The sequence below is a fragment of the Silurus aristotelis genome, assembly GCF_946808225.1.
Source record: "Silurus aristotelis genome assembly, chromosome: 23".
NCBI classification, from domain to species: domain Eukaryota; kingdom Metazoa; phylum Chordata; class Actinopteri; order Siluriformes; family Siluridae; genus Silurus; species Silurus aristotelis.
In genome coordinates, this window is record NC_139596.1 from 15404974 (window position 1) to 15423118 (window position 18145).

Consider the following 18145-nt stretch of genomic DNA (forward strand, 5'->3'; position numbering starts at 1 on the left):
TGTGGAAAATGTATCGTTTTAATAAAATGGGATTATTAATGATATATTTAAAATATGCAAATAAAACTGATCATGACAGCGTTTCCAATAAATGGATAGAATTATTTTTAATAATAAAAATAACGTCCATTCTTATTTCCCAGCTACTGTTTCTTCGACTTCTTCTTTCTGTCCGGTTTGCTGGCCTCGTCAAAAGCTTTTCTCTTGGCTGCCATTTTGTTAGCCTGAAGGACAGAGAATCGGGTTAATAAAAAAGCGGTGCATCAGGGGACCTCAATCGTGTGTTAATAGCAGTTAATATTTAACATTAACTATTAACTTAAAGGCTTTGAATGGTTTAAAAATAGACAGGAAGTGTAATGATTGGCACGTCTAGTCTGGTGATTTCTTACCTCCCGGACCTTCCTCTTCTTCCCAAACATGATCTTATTGTAAAGGTATTTGTCCTTCTTCTTCATCATCATGATGGCGAGCCTCTTCTCCTCAGCCTTTTCTTCTTGCTCCAGTCTCTGCCTGTTGTCTAGAGTCGCCTTTCCAGGGGTCACCTTCACCGATAAAGCCTGCGAAACATAAAGCCACAATCAGACACCACGCCCAACACTTTTACCAGTTTCCTGTACAAACATAATCACACACTTCTATTCCAACCCTCAGGCACAAACACGAGTAAACATTTATGCGTTCGGTTTTTGGACTGAAAAGCAGTCTAGAACATGCACATTCGTCCTGGGTGGATTATTTCGAGATTTTGGTCATCCATACAGGTGTTTGAACTAGGGGTGTAAGACAATAGAGACAGATATGAGTATCGCGATATTTAGTTTAGCGATTTCGGTTCTCGAAAAAACTCGATACCGATATTTAAAAAAAGAATTTATTCATACAAGATTCATGGCAGTTGATTTGCGATCATATCCCAACCACTAGACAGAGAGCAGTCTTCTTATCTCTGAACTGAAACAGTGAAAGAAAGTACTAGCATAAGGGCACGCCACTAACGTTATCCTTAATATCCACCCGTTTCCAAGATTCCTTTGTGGCAGATTTTTTTTTCCCCCGCTAAGGTTTGCATATGGTGGAAGGTTCTTAATGAAAGATTTTCTTATACGATGTCCTATTCCTAAAATGAGAAACATCCCAATATGTCACCTTGCTTACAGTATCGCAAAACATCGTATCGCAACCCCTGTAACGCAATACGTATCGTATCGCCAGATTCAAGGTGATACACACCAAATATTTTTTATCGGGTGACCATTAAACAGCACAGGACCCAATAAAACTTAGACCCCCAACAAATATACATTTCCCGGAAAACTGTTCACTCCCAAACCCCTTACCAGTGCATCAGTGCATCATCTCCACTGCACAATCTGCAGTATATGGACAAAAGTAAATGGGACACCTTCACTTTTTCAGCCATCTGCGGTACTTCCACTAACTGTTACCACAAACACTGAAGCACACAAGTGCACAGGAAGCCTTTGGATGCAAGGGCATGAAATTTTCCCTTCAGTTGAACAATGAGATCCAAAACGGTTCCATCATGATAATGCCCCTGTGCATAAAAAGCCAGATCCATAAGGTATACTATAATATTACATGAGTTGAAGTGACAAATCTCCTGATTTAGAGCTCTGACCTCAACCCTACTGAACACCTTTGGAATGAATGTGAATACTGACTGTACCTCAGGCCTCCTCACCTCACCACCAGTACCTGACCTTGTGTCTGAAGGAGTCTCACACAAATATATAATAGAAATATAAACCTGCATCCGTCTGAATTTCGTAAAGCAGCTTTTTATGACAATGAACTAAACAAAACCCGAAACGGGGGAAGGAAAAAAAAAAAAGGATTCTGTTCATAGAATATAAAGCATTGTAGGGCTTAAATGCATTTTGGCAACAGTGTATGGTCTCCACTGCTGTATAATAAAGTTCTTGCTCAGTCACCAGGAACTTGAGTTAATTTATCCACTTTCACACCCAACACTCACCGAACGAGCTAATGGTTAACCCTAAGAGCCTTGATACGTGCACGGCTCGATTGCACGTTCACTGAGCCGTGGACACACAAACTGACCCGCTGAACTGATGGATTAATGGTTTGAGTCAACGTGGGAGAATATTGAAAAACAGGACAGGATGGGGCTCTACTTTCAGCCACCAAACCACAAATACACGTCAAATCGCAGTTCGCACATGGCACATTTACGCCATTCGGCAGACTCCCTTCTCCAGACCAACTTACATTTACCTCAGTAATGCAGCTGAGCAACTGAGGGGTAATGGCGTTGCTCAAAAGGCCCAGCAGTAGCAGCTTGGTGGGGCTGGGATTGGAACCCATGACCTTCCCATCAGAAGCCCAACATCTTATCCACTGAGCTACCCCTTCCCACAATACACTCTCCACACTACTGTTTTAAATTGTTTCTCTAAAGTTGCTCATCCACACTGAAACTTCTGAAAAACGCTTACGTCCTTTTCGACCTTCGTCATTTCCCGCCTCACATTAAGATACCGTAATTTCTGGACTATAAAGCACACCCTTGTATAAGCCCACTGAATTTTACAAATATTTTTTATTTTTAACATAAATAAGCCACACCTTGTGTATAAGCATTAAGTGTATAAGAAACACTGAACACTAATGAACTTTACACAGGAAAAACCCAGAAAAAATCCATAAATTAGCCGCTTCGTTGTTTAAGCCGCGGGGTTCAAAACGTGGGGAAAAAAAGTAGCGGCTTATAGTCCGAAAAATACGGTACTTTTTCAGGCTCTTTGAAACGTCAAAGCAATGACTACAAATGCGTTTTCTAAATGTTTTTTCCCCCATATTCCTCCTTGCGATGGAAAAAACGCAAGTTTTAAAATGCATCTAAAATTGGAAAGTGTTTATATAAAAAAGCAAAAAAAAAAAAAGCTACATACTCGTTGACTGAAAACGCGTATTTTTCTCTCTGCGTCGGCCTTCAATCCACACCGAGACGTCGCTTTCGAACGAAAACAAAAACGCAGCTTTTTGAAAAAGTGGATAAACGCATTAGTGTAGAAAGAATAATAAAGCACATTTCTTTCTTACGTTGCTCTGTAAAAGCATTATATATTCGAATAGATTGCCGCTTCGAGAGAGAGAAACATGGTGTTTGTTTGCACTCGGGCTCAATAAAAAAAAACAAAAAACCTGCACCTGCCACATGGAACACAAACAACGATGTGATAAAACCAGCGAACTTGGTGCTCGAGACGAATCACATGACTGCTGCAAGACTATGTAGTTTGTAATCGTTTGTAAACATGGACGGAGCTTAGTGTTATATCACACTGTACACTGGGGTAATGAAGGCTGCCATAAAGCGTTATTAGTCGTCTATCCCTGGTTCATTAGACCGGTCCTCGAGTGCTTTTTGTGCCAATATTAAAAGATAAACATAAAATAATAATGAAAAAAACTGCACCAGTCGAATGCTGGCGATTACAGAAATCCAAATATATGTATCTAATAACGAGGCGTATTTTTCCCCTGCATGCTCGTTTGTTCGTTTTCTTGCTTGATCTGCATACGCGAATATTACTGGTGTTCCGATTTTATGAGGTCATAATGCCAGCAGCTTTCACCACTGTGCATGCGTGCATGTTTTCGCTCTTACCTTGCCCTGTGTTCTCTTCTGTTCCATATCTCTCAGCTTAGCCTCTTGTTCTTCCTCCTCCTCCTCCTCCTCCTCTTCAGCATCATCTTCCTCTTCTTCATCATCTTCCTCTTCATCCTCATCGTCCTGCTCCGTGACTGTAGAGAAGAAAACGCTGGTCCATCGGAGAACTTAAGAGCGAGTATTCGGATAAATAAAATCCACATGCATTCACTTACCGGGTTTCTCTCCTCTCTGGAGCGCCAGGAGTTTCTGCCTCTCTGGAGGAACGTAATCACCCTCCTTCTCCTCAACGAAGGGTGAAAGGTGGGGAGGAAGTGTGACGCCAAGGAAGTAATCCTCCACCGGAAGGAGAATCTTAGCGTTCACGCAGTCGAACACCCACTGAGGCTGCACGTAGTACCTGCAAATATATCACAATATCTCAGCAATTTTTCGGTGCAGGGCTTTCGGTTTGGCGCACACGTGTACCAAATGCACTCCTTTTTACATGCGGAACATAAAAACTTATTAAACGGCGAGTTTGTTTGGTATCATAAAAATGAAATATAAAAATATTCATTCATTAACTTTCTCCCGCTTATCCGTAATTCGGGTCGCCGGGGCAGCAGTCTAAGCAGGCCCCCGCCTTCGACTGCTGCCCAAACCTCCTGCAGGTGGTGAGCCCACGGGAAGGCGGCCCCACGTCACTCCGACGTCACGGACCTTGATATTTTCCTCGTAAGGGACCCCCGGAGCATAGAGGGTTAAGGGCCTTGCTCAAGGGCCCAAGAGTGGCAGCCTGGCGATACCGGGGCTCGAACTCCAGACCTTCCGATCGGCAACCCAGCGCCTTAACCGCTGGAGCCACCACTCCCCTCGTATAAAAATATTATTTTATATATTATTTAACCAGGCATTTTCATTTCAAATTGTTTTAAAAATGTAAACTGCTAATGTTCACACATTTTAATAATAATAAACTGCATTATAGTAAACAACATGCGATTTTCGGCTTCGTGTTTCTTCCCCCCGTGACGTTTGTGTACCGTTACAGCCCTAAAAGTTATACATGCACAATATAAACATGCACTTAACAATAAGAGCCACTGTATCAGGAAGAGATTATTCAAAAATGCTCTTGTATGTCAGTGCATGTGTGTGAGTGTATTGTGCAAAATCATGAATGTGTGTAGAAAGGTCATGGATGTACCCTGACTATCCGGCAAGTCACGAGATGGAGAATGGAGTGTAAGGAATTTAATAATAGATCGCTACCGCGAAGCTTGTACACAGACGCACAGAGGACGTGGATAAAAGAAAGCCATTGAGAGGCAGGAAAAAGCTGGGGGTTGAAAGAACTGCATTGTGGGTCAGCGCCCATGTTCAATGAAGGAAACGTTACTGGCCACTCTACACTTTTTAAAAGAATTTTGGTCCTAGTCAGTGCTGGAGATACGGTTTATCCTGTGAAATAGAAACGAATCCCGATTTATCATTCAACAAAACGCTACAACACTTCGTCTTTAAACACCATCTTGGTCTTTGGATGTGGTGGCGTCGAATTTTCCCTTCACTTGAACTAGAAAACGGGTTCCAGCATGACAATGTGCCACTATTCATTCTTTATCACCACATTATCGGTGTGAAGCTGCTTTGAGAAAACGTTCATTGGTAAAAGCACTACACAAATAAAAATAAATGGAAAAGCCATCTCAGTGAAGACGTGCTTTTTGCACGGGTTGGAGTGAAAGATCTCCTGCTACAGAGCTCGGACCTCAACCCTGCTGAACACGTTTGGCAGAAACTGGAATGCTTGACTGCACCCCAGGCCTCCTCATCTCACCTACCTGATTTTACTAACACTCTTGTGGCTGAATGAATCTCCACAAGCATTCTCTAAAATCTAGTGGAACATCTCCACAGAAGAGTGGAGGTGATTACAGCAGTTTATAATAGGAGTTTAAAGACTTTTGAAAGTGCCTCTGGATAACAGTGTCTGCCAAATGGCTTAAATTTAGGTGAAAATGAGATGGTTAAATGGCGAGAGTGAGGCATCTCAAGGTGGAAGATGCGTACATCCTGGTTGCGTCTCGATGTATCGTACAAAATTAAAATGCCGCACAAAAACTGCAATTATATATAACAATAATAATTATTGCTATTGTCATTGTAGAATCGAAAAATCATAGATCCTTATACTACAGCTTATTGGGGTTTGGTAGCTCAGTGATTAAGGCTCTGAAATATTGAGCGGAAGGTTAAGGGCTCATGCCCTGGTATCGCCAAGCTGCCACACTTTGGGCCCTTGAGCGAGGCCCTTAACCCTCGATGCTGCAGGGAGCGCTGTAACATGGCTGACCCCTGCTTCCTTACTTTGCTGGGATGTGCGAAGATTTTCGCAACACGTGATGTTACAAAGCCTATTTCCTTTTTCTTTCTTATTAATCCATATATGTAGCTGCGACCCCGACTTTTATTCACAGAAACCGAACATGATTATTTTGCCATGTTTGCGGAACTTCTGAACAAGTGAGGACTACGTTTCTTCTCACCGTCCTCGAAGTGCTAAAGGCATGAGCAGGATTTATGTTTCAAATATGATGGGTGTGTAAACTCAGTAAAACTGCTTTGTATAAAGACGTTTGCATGTAGTGTACTGAAGCTGACGCCTGAGCGCCCCGGACCTGTTGATGTACTGTTTGTCCAGCTTGGGTCTGTCCACCACGTGGTGCGTGATCGTCTCGTCTGTGACGTCATACGTGCTGCCGATAGACAGAGATTTGTCCCAGGACACCTGGGCGCCGAAACACCTGCGGAGAGGAAATGAAAGCGGGACAGATTTACATACTTGCATATCCCTATCTATCTCTCCCTCAATATCTGAATATTGACTATGAAAATATTTGCGTTACAATCCAACCCTTCTGATCACCTTAACACGAAAGCCAGAGATTCTCTCGGCACTTCTCTGTTCAGGAAGAACTTCAGGCCCTCGAAGAGCTTCTTGTGTTGGTCTTCCTCCTGCTGCGCCTTCACCCTCGCCTCCATCTTCTCCATGTCCTCCTGAGGACATCCAAAACACTACGTTCAGCTGCGTTCCGACAAACACGCTTGTACCGAAAACACTACGAACTACGTCCTATTTTAAATTGTATTTATTTATTTATTTTTTACTTTTTTCCTTAATCAAAGGGAGGAATGAGAACCACACTTGCTGTTTTTGTAGGCCATAAATAAAGGAACACTAAAACTAATCCATCAATGATGTAATCATTTCTTTGTTTTTTTCCATTATTGATTTCTTAGATGATTTTTTTTTTTACATTTACATGCCCTTATCTAGATCAGATATAGGGTTAAGGGCCTTGCTCAGGGGCCCGGGTATGTAAGCTCCGAACTTGTGACTTTCGTTTCCAAGACTAATAACACCTCCCTTATAATTATAAAATAAACATGAGAATATTTATTGGTATTTGAGCTATAAGCTCTATAATATTAAGCAGCAGGTCTATAGTTATGTAGGAGCTCAGTGGTTAAGGCTCTGGGTTACTGGTCTGAAAGGCAGGGGTTAAAACTGCTACTTTTGGGGCCTCTGAGCAAGGTGCTTAACCCTCTGTGGTCCAGGGGTGATGTATCCTGTCTGACCCTGTGCTCTGACCCCAGCATCCTAACATCACTGGGATATGTGAATTCATTTGCACTCATTTGCACCTCTATGGACTGTAATTTACAATAAAAAAAATATATATATAAATGTTCCTATTTGAACTGATATCTCACACACTTATGATGCAACTGATTTACACTATTAGGACTTCTGCTGTTTGTTCAGTATCCGACTGTGTAACCGGAGTGACGGCTTCCCCTGTTGCAACACCTGCAGCTAAAGGTGTGAACTCTCTAACTGCTCCATGGACACCGGCAGCTTTAACACGAATCTGTCCTACTTCCACAATCGCACAAATCTAAACACATCGGGCTCAGCCCAGTTCATCGTCTCTCACCCCTTCGGTGGGGAAATGATCCGCCTCCGCTTCGTCTTCTTCAGCCGTGGAGACAACGCGAGCCAGACTGGCGCTCAGAGCTGAAAGTTTCTGCACCAAAGATCGACATTGGTTTTAGTTCATCGGGGGAGGGGGGGTGGGGGTGAATTAGTGAGAGAAGGACATGATAAACCAGAAAGATATCAATACCTCCAGGTAGCTCTCTGAATCCATGGCATAGTCCTCCTCAAACTCGGCTTTGAGTTCGGCTTCGTCTTTTCCATCAAGCTGAAAAACGGAGGGAAGGAGAAAAAGTACATTTAGAGACCCTTACTATGCAAAAGTGTACTGTGCAAAAGTGAATGCCCCCTTAATCACACATTGATCACAAATGTTTTGTTTAATGAGATGAATGCACAGAAAGAATAAAAATGATAAAATCTTTTGCCTATTTATGTATAAACTTTACACGTATTGTACCCCATATTTAAAGAGTGAAAACATTCCCCCCCCCCCCAATGTTGTCGTATCGCTATCTTAAGATTTAAAAATCTTATCCTATCGTAACTCGGTGGATCACCTGTATATTTAATAATAAAATCAATGATTGAATCATGTAATATGTAACCCAGCAATTATGGATGCACAAGCCAGTGCACTCTTGGTGCCGGTCCCAAGCCCGGGTAAATGGGGAAGGTTGCGTTAGGAAGGGCATCCAGCGTAAAACATGTGCCAAATCAAATATGCGGATCACAAATGAGAATTTCATACCGGATCGATCGAGGCCGGGGTTAACAACGACCGCCACAGGTATCGTTAGCCGACAGGGTACTGGTGGAAATTGGGCTACTGTTGGCCGAAGGAGGAGGAGGAGAGGAGGAAGGCGTCTACAGAGACGGCAGGGAAAGGAGCAGTGTAGGAGAGTGAAGGTTCGGGTTGGTACTTTAAATGTTGGTACTATGACGGGTAAAGGGAGAGAGGTAGCTGATATGATGGAGAGAAGAAAAGTAGATATGTTGTGTGTTCAGGAGACCAAGTGGAAAGGGAGTAAGACCAGGAACATTGGAGGTGGGTTTAAACTGTTCTATCATGGTGTGGATGGAAAGAGAAATGGTGTAGGGGGTGATTCTGAAGGAAGAGTACAGTAAGAGTGTAGTGGAGGTGAAGAGAGTTTCAGATAGGGTGATGATCGTGAAGGTGGAAGTTGAAGGGATGATGATTAATGTCATCAGTGCCTATGCTCCACAAGTTGGCTGTGAGATGGAGGAGAAGGAAAGATTCTGGAGTGAATTAGATGAAGTGGTAGATGGTGTACCTAGGGAAGAACGATTGGTGATTCGGGCAGACTTTAATGGGCATGTAGGTGAAGGGAACAGAGGTGATGAGGAGGTGATGGGTAGGTATGGTTTTAAGGAGAGGAATGTGGAAGGGCAGATGGTGGTGGATTTTGCTAAAAGGATGGAAATGGCAGTGGTGAACACGTATTTTAAGAAGAAGGAGGATCATAGGGTGATGTATAAGAGTGAAGGAAGGTGCACACAGGTGGACTATGTGCTATGCAGGAGATGCAACCTAAAGGAGATTGGAGACTGTAAGGTGTTGGCAGGGGACAGTGTAGCTAGACAGCATCGGATGGTGGTCTGTAGGATGGTTTTGGAGGCGAAGAAGAGGAGGAGGAGAGTGAGGACTGAAAGAAGAATAAGATGGTGGAAACTGAAGGAGGAAGAGTGTAGTGTGAGGTTCAGGGAAGAGGTCAGACAGGGGCTCGGTGGTGTTGGATGATTGGGCAACTACTGCAGGAGTGATGAGGGAGGCAGCTAGAAAAGTACTTGGTGTAACATCTGGAAATAGAAAGCAAGACAAGGAGACGTGGTGGTGGAATGACAGAGTGATGAGAAAAGTAGGCAGGAGTACAAGGAGATGCGGCAGCAGGTTAAGAGGGATTAACAGGATTCTGGAAGGTGACAAGATGCCTGAGGAATGGAGAAGGAGTGTGCTGGTACCGATCTTTAAGCATAAAGGAGATGTGCAGTCTTGCAGTAACTACAGGGGAATTAAGTTGATCAGTCACACTATGAAGTTATGGGAAAGAGTAGTGGAAGCCAGGCTGAGAGAAGAGGTGACCATTTGTGAGCAACAGTATGGTTTTATGCCGAGGAAGAGCACCACAGATGTCTTATTTGCTTTAAGGATGTTGATGGAGAAGTATAGAGGAGGACAGAAGGAACTGCATTGTGTATTTGTGGATTTAGAGAAGGCGTATGACAGGGTGCCAAGAGAGGAGTTGTGGTATTGCATGAGGAAGTCAAGTGTGTCAGAGAAGTATGTGAGGGTGGTGCAGGACATGTTTGAGGACAGTGTGACGGCAGTGAAGTGTGCAGTAGGTACGACAGACTGGTTCAGGGTGAAGGTTGGACTGCATCAAGGATCGGCCCTGAGCCCTTTCCTGTTTGCAAAGGTGATGGACAGGTTGACGGACGAGGTCAGACAGGAGTCTCCCTGGACTATGATGTTTGCGGATGATATTGTGATTTGTTGTGAGAGTAGGGAGCAGGTTGAGAAGAGCCTGGAGAGGTGGAGATATGCGCTGGAGAGAAGGGGAATGAAAGGCAGTAGGAGTAAGACAGAATACATGTGTGTGAATGAGAGGGAGGGCAGTGGAGTTGTGCGGTTGCAGGGAGAAGAGCTGGAGAAGGTGGAGGAATTCAGGTACCTGGGGTCAACAGTGCAAAGTAATGGTGAGTGTGTTAGAGAAGTGAAGAAAAGAGTGCAGGCAGGGTGGAGTGGGTGGAGAAGAGTGACAGGAGTGATTTGTGATAGTAGGGTATCTGCAAAAATGAAAGGGAAAGTTTAGAGGTCTGTGGTAAGGGAAGACATGCAGGTAGTCAGTGTAAAAGAGGCAGATCTAGAGGACAGGGTGGTATAGAGACAGATGATCCGCTGTGGCGACCCCTAATGGGAGCAGCCGAAAGAAGAAGAAGAAGAAGAATCATGTAATATGTACAGTGGTGTGAAAGTGTTTGCCCCCTTCCTGATTTCTTTTTTTTCTCATGTTTGTCACACTTTAATGTTTCAGATCAAACTAATTTAAATATTAGTAAAAGAGAACACAATTGAACATTTTTAAATGAAGGTTTTTATTATTAAGGGAAAACTAAATCCAAAACTACATGGCTCCGTGTGAAAAAGTGTTTGCCCTCTAAACCTAATAACTGGTTGGGCCACCCTTAGCAGCAGAAACTGCAATCAAGCGTTTGCGATAACTCCCACGGAGTCTTTTACAGCACTGTGGAGGAATCTTGCTCCACTCATCTATGCAGAATTGTTGTAATTCAGCCACATTGGAGGGTTTTCGAGCATGAACCGTCTTTTTAAGGTAATGCCACAGCATCTCAATAGGATTCAGGTCAGGACTTTGACCAGGCCACTCCAAAGTCTTCATTTTGTTTTTCTTCAGCCATTCTGCTGGTGTTTTGGATCATTGTTCTGCTGCAGAACCCAAGTTCACTTCAGCTTGAGGTCATGAACAGATGGCCGGATATTCTCCTTCAGGATTTTTTGGTAAACAGCAGAATTCATGGTCCCATTCATCACAGCAAGTCTTCCAGGTCCTGAAGCAGCAAAACAGCCCCAGACCAGCACACTACCACCACCATATTTTACTATTGGTATGTTTTTTTACTGAAATGCGGTGTTACTTTTACACCAGACGTAATGGGACACACCTTTCAAAAAGTTTAACTTTCGTCTCGTCAGTCCACAGAGTATTTTCCCAAAAGTCTTAGGGATCATCAAGATGTTTTTTGGCAAAACTAAGACGAGCCTTTATGTTCTTTTTGCTCAGCAGCGTTTTTCGTCTTGGAGCTCTGCCATGCAGATCATTTTTGCAGAGTCTCTTTCTTATGGTGGTCATGAACACTGATCTTAACTAAGGCAAGTGAGGCCTGCAGTTCGTTGGATGTTGTTGTGGGGTCTTTTGTGACCTCTTGGATGAGTCGTCGCTGTGCTCTTGGGGTAATTCTGGTCGACCGGCCACTCCTGAGAAGGTTCTTCACTGTTCCATGTTTTTTCCATTTGTGAATAATGGCTCTCACTGTGGTTGTCTGAAATTACAAATCTTTAGAAATGGCTTTATAACCTTTTCCAGACTGATAGATCTTAATTATTTTACTTCTCATTTGTTTCTGTACTACTTTGGATCTCAGCATGATGTCTAGCTTATAAGGATCTTTCGGTCTACTTCACTTTGTCAGGCAGGTCCTGTTTAAGAGATTTCTTGATTGTGAACAGGTGTGGCAGTAATCAGGCCTGGGTGTGGCGAGAGAAATTGAAGATGTGATAAACCACAGTTTTAACAGGGGGCAAACACTTTCACACAGGGCCATGTAGTTTTGGATTTTGTTTTCCCTCAATAATAAAAACCTTTATTTAGAAACTGCATGTTGTGTTCACTTGTGTTCTCTTTTACTAACATTTAAATTAATTTGATGATCTGAAACATTAAAGTGTGACAAACATGCAAAAAAATAAGAAAGGGGGCCAACAGTTTCATACCACTGTATAATAGAAATATAATATTTTAGTGTCTAGTTATGTGTGACAAACCACCAGTTTCTAGCAATCAGTTTGAGCACCATCCCAATGTTGATCAATACGTCCACTCTTTTTTTTGGCTAGTCAGTACACACAGGCTGTAGTATTTTTGTCTCGGTCAGACAAGTTGTGCAGGTCGCAAGTCCATGACTCATGTTTCTGCTGTCATTCAATCTTTTTCACAGTACGACATGGAACCACTGTTACGTGCAAAAAAAAAGTTGCCTCAGTACATTTTAAATGAGCTTTGGCCCAGAGAGGAAGGCGGAGTTTCTGGATCATGTTCACGCATGCCGCCTTCTTTGCACGATAGAGATTTAATCTGCATTTTTGGATGACATACCAAACTCCATTCAGACAATGATTTCTGGAGCTGTGAATGACCCCATGCAGTGATCTCCATTACAGAATCATGACTGTTTTAAATGCAGTGCTGCCTGAGGGCTGGAAGATCACCGGCATCTAATATTGAATTTGTCCTCTGTCCCCTGTGCGCAGAGATTTCTTTGACAGGTTTAATGATATGTGCTTTAAATGATGAGAGATCCTGTTTCACAAGGAACTGAGGAACATTATTCTGAAATTGTTCCACAATTTTATGGAAGTCTTCCACGGATTGATGGAGCTCTGCCCATCTTTACTTCAGAGACTAAAATGGTGCATTTCCTCAGTTTAAACATTTTGATAAGTTTTTTCATCTGAAAAAGACCACACCGACCCATCATGATAAACGTGATTAAAGCGCTTGAAGACGTTTTCATTGAATGCAAGGACTCAATAAAAGGACAAGTGGAGTCAAACCAGGACAGAGAAATAAATAAACGCCCCCTGCAGCAGAACACAGACACCAAACCGCCTCACTGTAAGAGTTGAGTTTCACAGTTGGACCATTGTCTTGGTGTCTATCTAGCAGGCACAATGGGACGACGGTAACGGCTTAAGCTGTGTCATTTGGTACAACAGTGTGAAAGAGTCTGTAATCGTAATGCTAGTTTCCTTTCATTCGTCACCTGCCTTCATAACTACGGAACGACGCAGGAGATTATTTTGTACCGCTGTAAAAAGTGTGTGTTACCTTGGGTGGGTAAACCAGGTTGAGGGTTTGGTAGAGACGGAAGTTGACGAAGCCAAGCAGTGTGGTGTAGAACTCCGTGAACGTTGCCATGACTCTGTAATCCACATCTGTGGGATGCTAAAGACAAATACCCACAAACACAACATGAATGCATTGATCAAAAACATGTTTTTTTTTTGGTGGTGGTGGTGGTGGTGGGGGGGACGGGTGTAAAAAAGACTTGCCCTTTGAACAGGTAAGTTCAAAGCAAAAGGTGTAACCGGTATATATCTCATACCAATAAAAGGAGGCGTGTCCTAAGAGGGTGTGGCCTCTTAGCAAGGAGTCCCAGTTAAACATCGGCATAAAAGTTATCAATGTGATGCATCGAATAAAAGTTTGCATTTGTAGCGTGATGCATCGTTTTCAACATATTCAGTAAAAAAAAGAAAAGAAAAACGTTATATTTATTTGATTATTATTAGATGTGCAATTCTATTATTATTTAGAAACTGACCAATGATTTGTGACCAATATTTGATATGTACCGTAATTTCCGGACTATTAAGCGCACCCATATATAAGCCACAGCCACTGAATTTGACAAAGATTTTTATTTTGAACATAAATAAGCCGCACCTGTCTATAAGCCGCAGGTGTCTACACTGAAACTAATGAACTTTACACAGGCTTTAATGAAAGACAGTGTCTGTTACACGGCTTGTATCTAAACAGTAGCCTACCAAGAAAGTCATTGTTCACTGTCTTCCTCCTTCCTTTCACAACTATTTCTCTCGGGAGTTTATCTTTTGGCATCGTCATGCGTTTAAAAATCACCACCGATGCCGTGCAGCTCAGAACACAGGTGAAGTGTGTGTTTTCATGCCCGGTTGTTTTCGGCGTGACGAATAATTTGCATTTCCTGTAGACAGTCCGAGTGAGCGGCAGGTCAAACGTCAGAGGAACATCACCCATATTAATGATGTGGTGCGGCCCGATTCAGTGGGAGCGCATCTGATTTAATATAAAGAGTTTCATTGGTTCACCTGAACCCGTTCGGCAATTTATTGGTCTAATGTTATGCGGCTCAGTTTTTTGGCATGAAGTTTGTGAAACCGAAAAAAAAAAAACGCTTTGTTGTTTAAGCCACGGGGTTCAAAGGGTGGGAAAAATCGGCGTATAGTCCGGAAAATACGGTAGATCGATTTCTTGTCACTAAACAGTTTCTCGAGTGCATTCTCTCAGCACCGCTGCTGCTACGTGAATATGACACATAAAAACACTACGGAGACCGAGGCGTGTCCTGAGAGTCACACAGAATACACGCCCACAGCTGGGAGGGAGGACCGATGGATGTAACGTCAACGTCCGATAAAAAGGTGCGCCGTTTCCTTTGCACCGGTGCGAGGTAAAAGTTTCACTAAGGACCAAGATGACACTTACATCATGAGAGAACTGATAGGGGACAAGCCAGGTGATGATCTGTCCTAGCACTTCTGCCTGGTAATAGATGCCTTTGATGGACAGAAACACCTGGAAGAGCAAGAAAAAAGAAAAAAAAAAAAAAAACAGGAAGGACATTAGTCACGGCTCAGTGGGTTGTAAACAGTAAGCCAGAGTTCCAGATGGTAGTATGGGAAGAGCTCACATCCTCTGTAAACACTACGTGTAAATGATAAATAAATAGTAAATGGAGGTAAATGTGAAGGAAATAGAGGTAGAAAGTAAACAGAATAAGGGGAAAGAAGAAGAAAGAGGCGACATTCAAAAGAGAGAACTGGGTGATGTAAAGGAGAAAAAAGCAAAAGAAACAGACAGAGACGGGACATAAATAGAGAGAGAAAATGTAAAGGGGACAAAGAAGGTATAAAGAAGTAGAGAAAGTTTTTTTTTTTTTTTTTTTTACTTTTACTCAAGTGAACGTTTAAAGGGACACTTTTACTGGAGTAATTTTACTTAGTGTAAATTTCTACTTTTACTCAACTCTGTGGAGTTGACAGAGGTGGTGGAATAGGGACAGAGATGACAAAAGGAAAACACACACAGGCAACTTGGAAAAAAAAAGGTGGGGACACAATATAGGCAGCATTAAAAAAACATTTTTTTTTTAAAAGGACAGAGGCGGGATCAAGAGGGGGCGTGAGGGGGCAGAGGTGGGCATAAACATAGCCAAACAGTGTGAAGGGAACAGCGGAATTTTAAGGAGAGACAGAGGCACAAACTTGTTAAATAATGTTACCCATCTCCTCCTCCTATAAATATACGTGATCATCTACCTTTCTGAGCGAACGCGAGGCGATGATGTAGTTCATCCACTCGACGCCGAGTCTGCGGCACAGCTGGATCGCCTGCACGTGGCACTTCCCGGTACGAGCGAATGTAGAGAACATGATGCACATGGACAGAGCGTCGTCTACGTCCCGCAGAGCGTCGATGAACGTCGGATACCTGTCAGGATGAACGCGTTGGGCTTTGTGCTCAAAATACAAAAATGTAGGCGAAGCAACGAGTAAGCCCTCTGCTGGTTAAAAAGACATACTGCATCCTGTCTCACCTCTCCTTTACGATGTGGTCCAGTTTGTAGCCGGGTTTGTTGTCCTTTAGCTTCTCGACGGAGCCCCACTCCGCCTTCCCGTAGGCTTTACGCAGCTTACGCACAAATATCTAACAATGGAAGGACAAGGGAGATGTAAATTACGCATAATACGGGCACAAGTACAAACTTCATAATATAATAATTAGGGGTGTAACGGTTCACGTATTTGCTATGGATTCTTTAGTGTTTTATGCACAGCTTCGAGAATTTATTTTAAGATCCTGACAATTCCACATTGTAGAATTCACAGGGAGTGAATGAATGAAGGATGGAGGGAATTAGGAGATTTGTTAAAGTCTGCTGAAATCAGTAGAACAGTTAAGTAGATCATATCTTTAGAAAATTGAACTGTAAATTGTGTCCCAATAATAATAATAATATAATAAATAACTCCAGAGGCAGGTCATCTCGCTCACCTTGTACTGTCTGAACTTGCCAACGATGGGCTCGTGCAGGAGGAAGCGAATGTCTTTGAGCAGGTAGAAGGTCCTCTGGGCTGTGGAGCCCTTGTTGACCTTCTTCTTGTGTTTGGGTTCATGTGGGTAAATTCCTTTCAGGATGCACAATCGTCTGCGCAGACAAAAATCATCATCATCACACGCTGTAATAAAATCGCTTCAAACTAACGGTCATCAACCGTAGTGAGAATCAATCAATCACCTACGAAGAAACCTACTATGTGCACTTCATATAACATCACTGCTAGCAAGTCGACATTTTCCAAATAAATACAATTTCAAAGTGGAAAATTTCCACTTTTCGAAAAGTAAAGTGTTCCAGTATCGACTCTATAAACCATACACACACTCAAACTAATGCACATTTAAGACCAAAGGTGCACTTAGGCGAGTCCCGTACTCACCAACTAAGAAACGCCAATTATTTTCAATTATTCGTCAAAAATGACCAATAACAAACAGATCGCTAGCTACTGTATAAGTCACATACTATTCACAATGTATATCTTTAGCTCATATCGCAAACCCCTGGTTTCAGTCAGCTCCAGATCCACCATAGACAAGTCAAATTATACTCAATATACAAGAGAAAATAAGACGGCGCTCTTAAAATTAACAAGTAATTTGTTTCCCTTTTTTTTTATAAAAAAAAAAAAAACAATTATAAAAAAAAAAAAAATAATTACTTTTAGTGCTGAAATTGCAATCTGTGAAAACTAAACCCATTCTGTGCATGTAACTGCCATATTACTTAAAAATGCAAATACAAAAAAAATAAATAAAAATAATAATAATAAAAAAAGGGAACGCACTGTACAATGTTTAAGTTTCCCAAACTTCGGAAACTTTGTGTTCTTGGGCCTGAATCTTCTTTTATAAACATTATAAACTCTACTTTCTACCCAACGGTTGCGATTTATAAACGAAAACTAACTTGACGAGAGAAAGTGCGCAGCTGGAAGTAAATTATGAGCCCTGCGTACACGCAGCATGGAAACACAGAAGGGGAATTAATGATTAATGTTTATAAATGAGTCCCCAGAGCGGTCCAGAGTTTAGCAGGTGGTGCGTCAGTAATAATGGTCTGTGGGGAAACACTGCTCTGCGTGTAGTTAAACGGACTAAAATTTGCCTCGAGGCTTTTTTGCATTCAAATTACTCGCGGTACTCGAAGAATCGTTTCAGCCCTAACCGATACGCTTCAGGAGTATAAGTATGACATCCGACGACAAGCTGGTCGTAGGATGTCATACTTATACTCGATGCCATCATTTTGGCTTTTGTACGATACCTGAACAGATATAACGAGCCGCAAGAAAAAAGCGAACTCAAAATCTTAATAAAAAATTAATAATAAAAAAATTGGCTTTGTATCAAATTGTACCATCGAATTTATTTTCGTTTAGTCCATTTAACTAAACACGGAGCACTGCGTTTCCCACGGACCATTATTACAGACGCACCACCCGCTAAACCCGGTCGCGTTCTGGACAGGTGACACAGAAGACGCTGCAGAATAAAAGAGAGACAAAACAGCGAGGAGACGAGGAGAAGATTCAGGCCAAAGAACACGCCAACATTTCCAACGTTTGAGATCATTTAAAACTAAAACAAAGAAAACACTGTACGGTGCGTTTACCGGTTTTTTAAAGTCATTTAAAATTGATTTTTATATTTTTATTTTTATAGCGTGGCCAAAATGTTTTAAAAGCCGGCGTTTATAAATAACACACAAATACATGAGTGAGAATAATTAAACTTGGATTCAGCTTATTTGTATTGTTGATGTAACATGGCGATTAAATGCACTAAACAGGTTTCGTT

The 18145-nt window shown here is 42.2% G+C and overlaps 1 protein-coding gene across 1 annotated transcript in view; it reads right to left on the reverse strand.

Annotated features, from left to right (window-relative positions):
- Positions 1-18145, reverse strand: part of pes (pescadillo) — a 22268-nt gene continuing 4123 nt past the window's right edge. The window contains exons 3-15 of the mRNA XM_083527388.1: positions 16280-16433; positions 15822-15931; positions 15544-15715; positions 14711-14800; positions 13289-13405; positions 7831-7908; positions 7642-7731; positions 6570-6700; positions 6322-6447; positions 3874-4058; positions 3656-3792; positions 393-560; positions 1-224 (exon numbers count right to left, since the gene is read on the reverse strand). Of these exons, the coding sequence (XP_083383514.1) occupies positions 144-224; positions 393-560; positions 3656-3792; positions 3874-4058; positions 6322-6447; positions 6570-6700; positions 7642-7731; positions 7831-7908; positions 13289-13405; positions 14711-14800; positions 15544-15715; positions 15822-15931; positions 16280-16433 (1639 nt within the window). The 3' untranslated portion in view covers positions 1-143. The remainder of the gene's footprint in view (positions 225-392; positions 561-3655; positions 3793-3873; positions 4059-6321; positions 6448-6569; positions 6701-7641; positions 7732-7830; positions 7909-13288; positions 13406-14710; positions 14801-15543; positions 15716-15821; positions 15932-16279; positions 16434-18145) is intronic.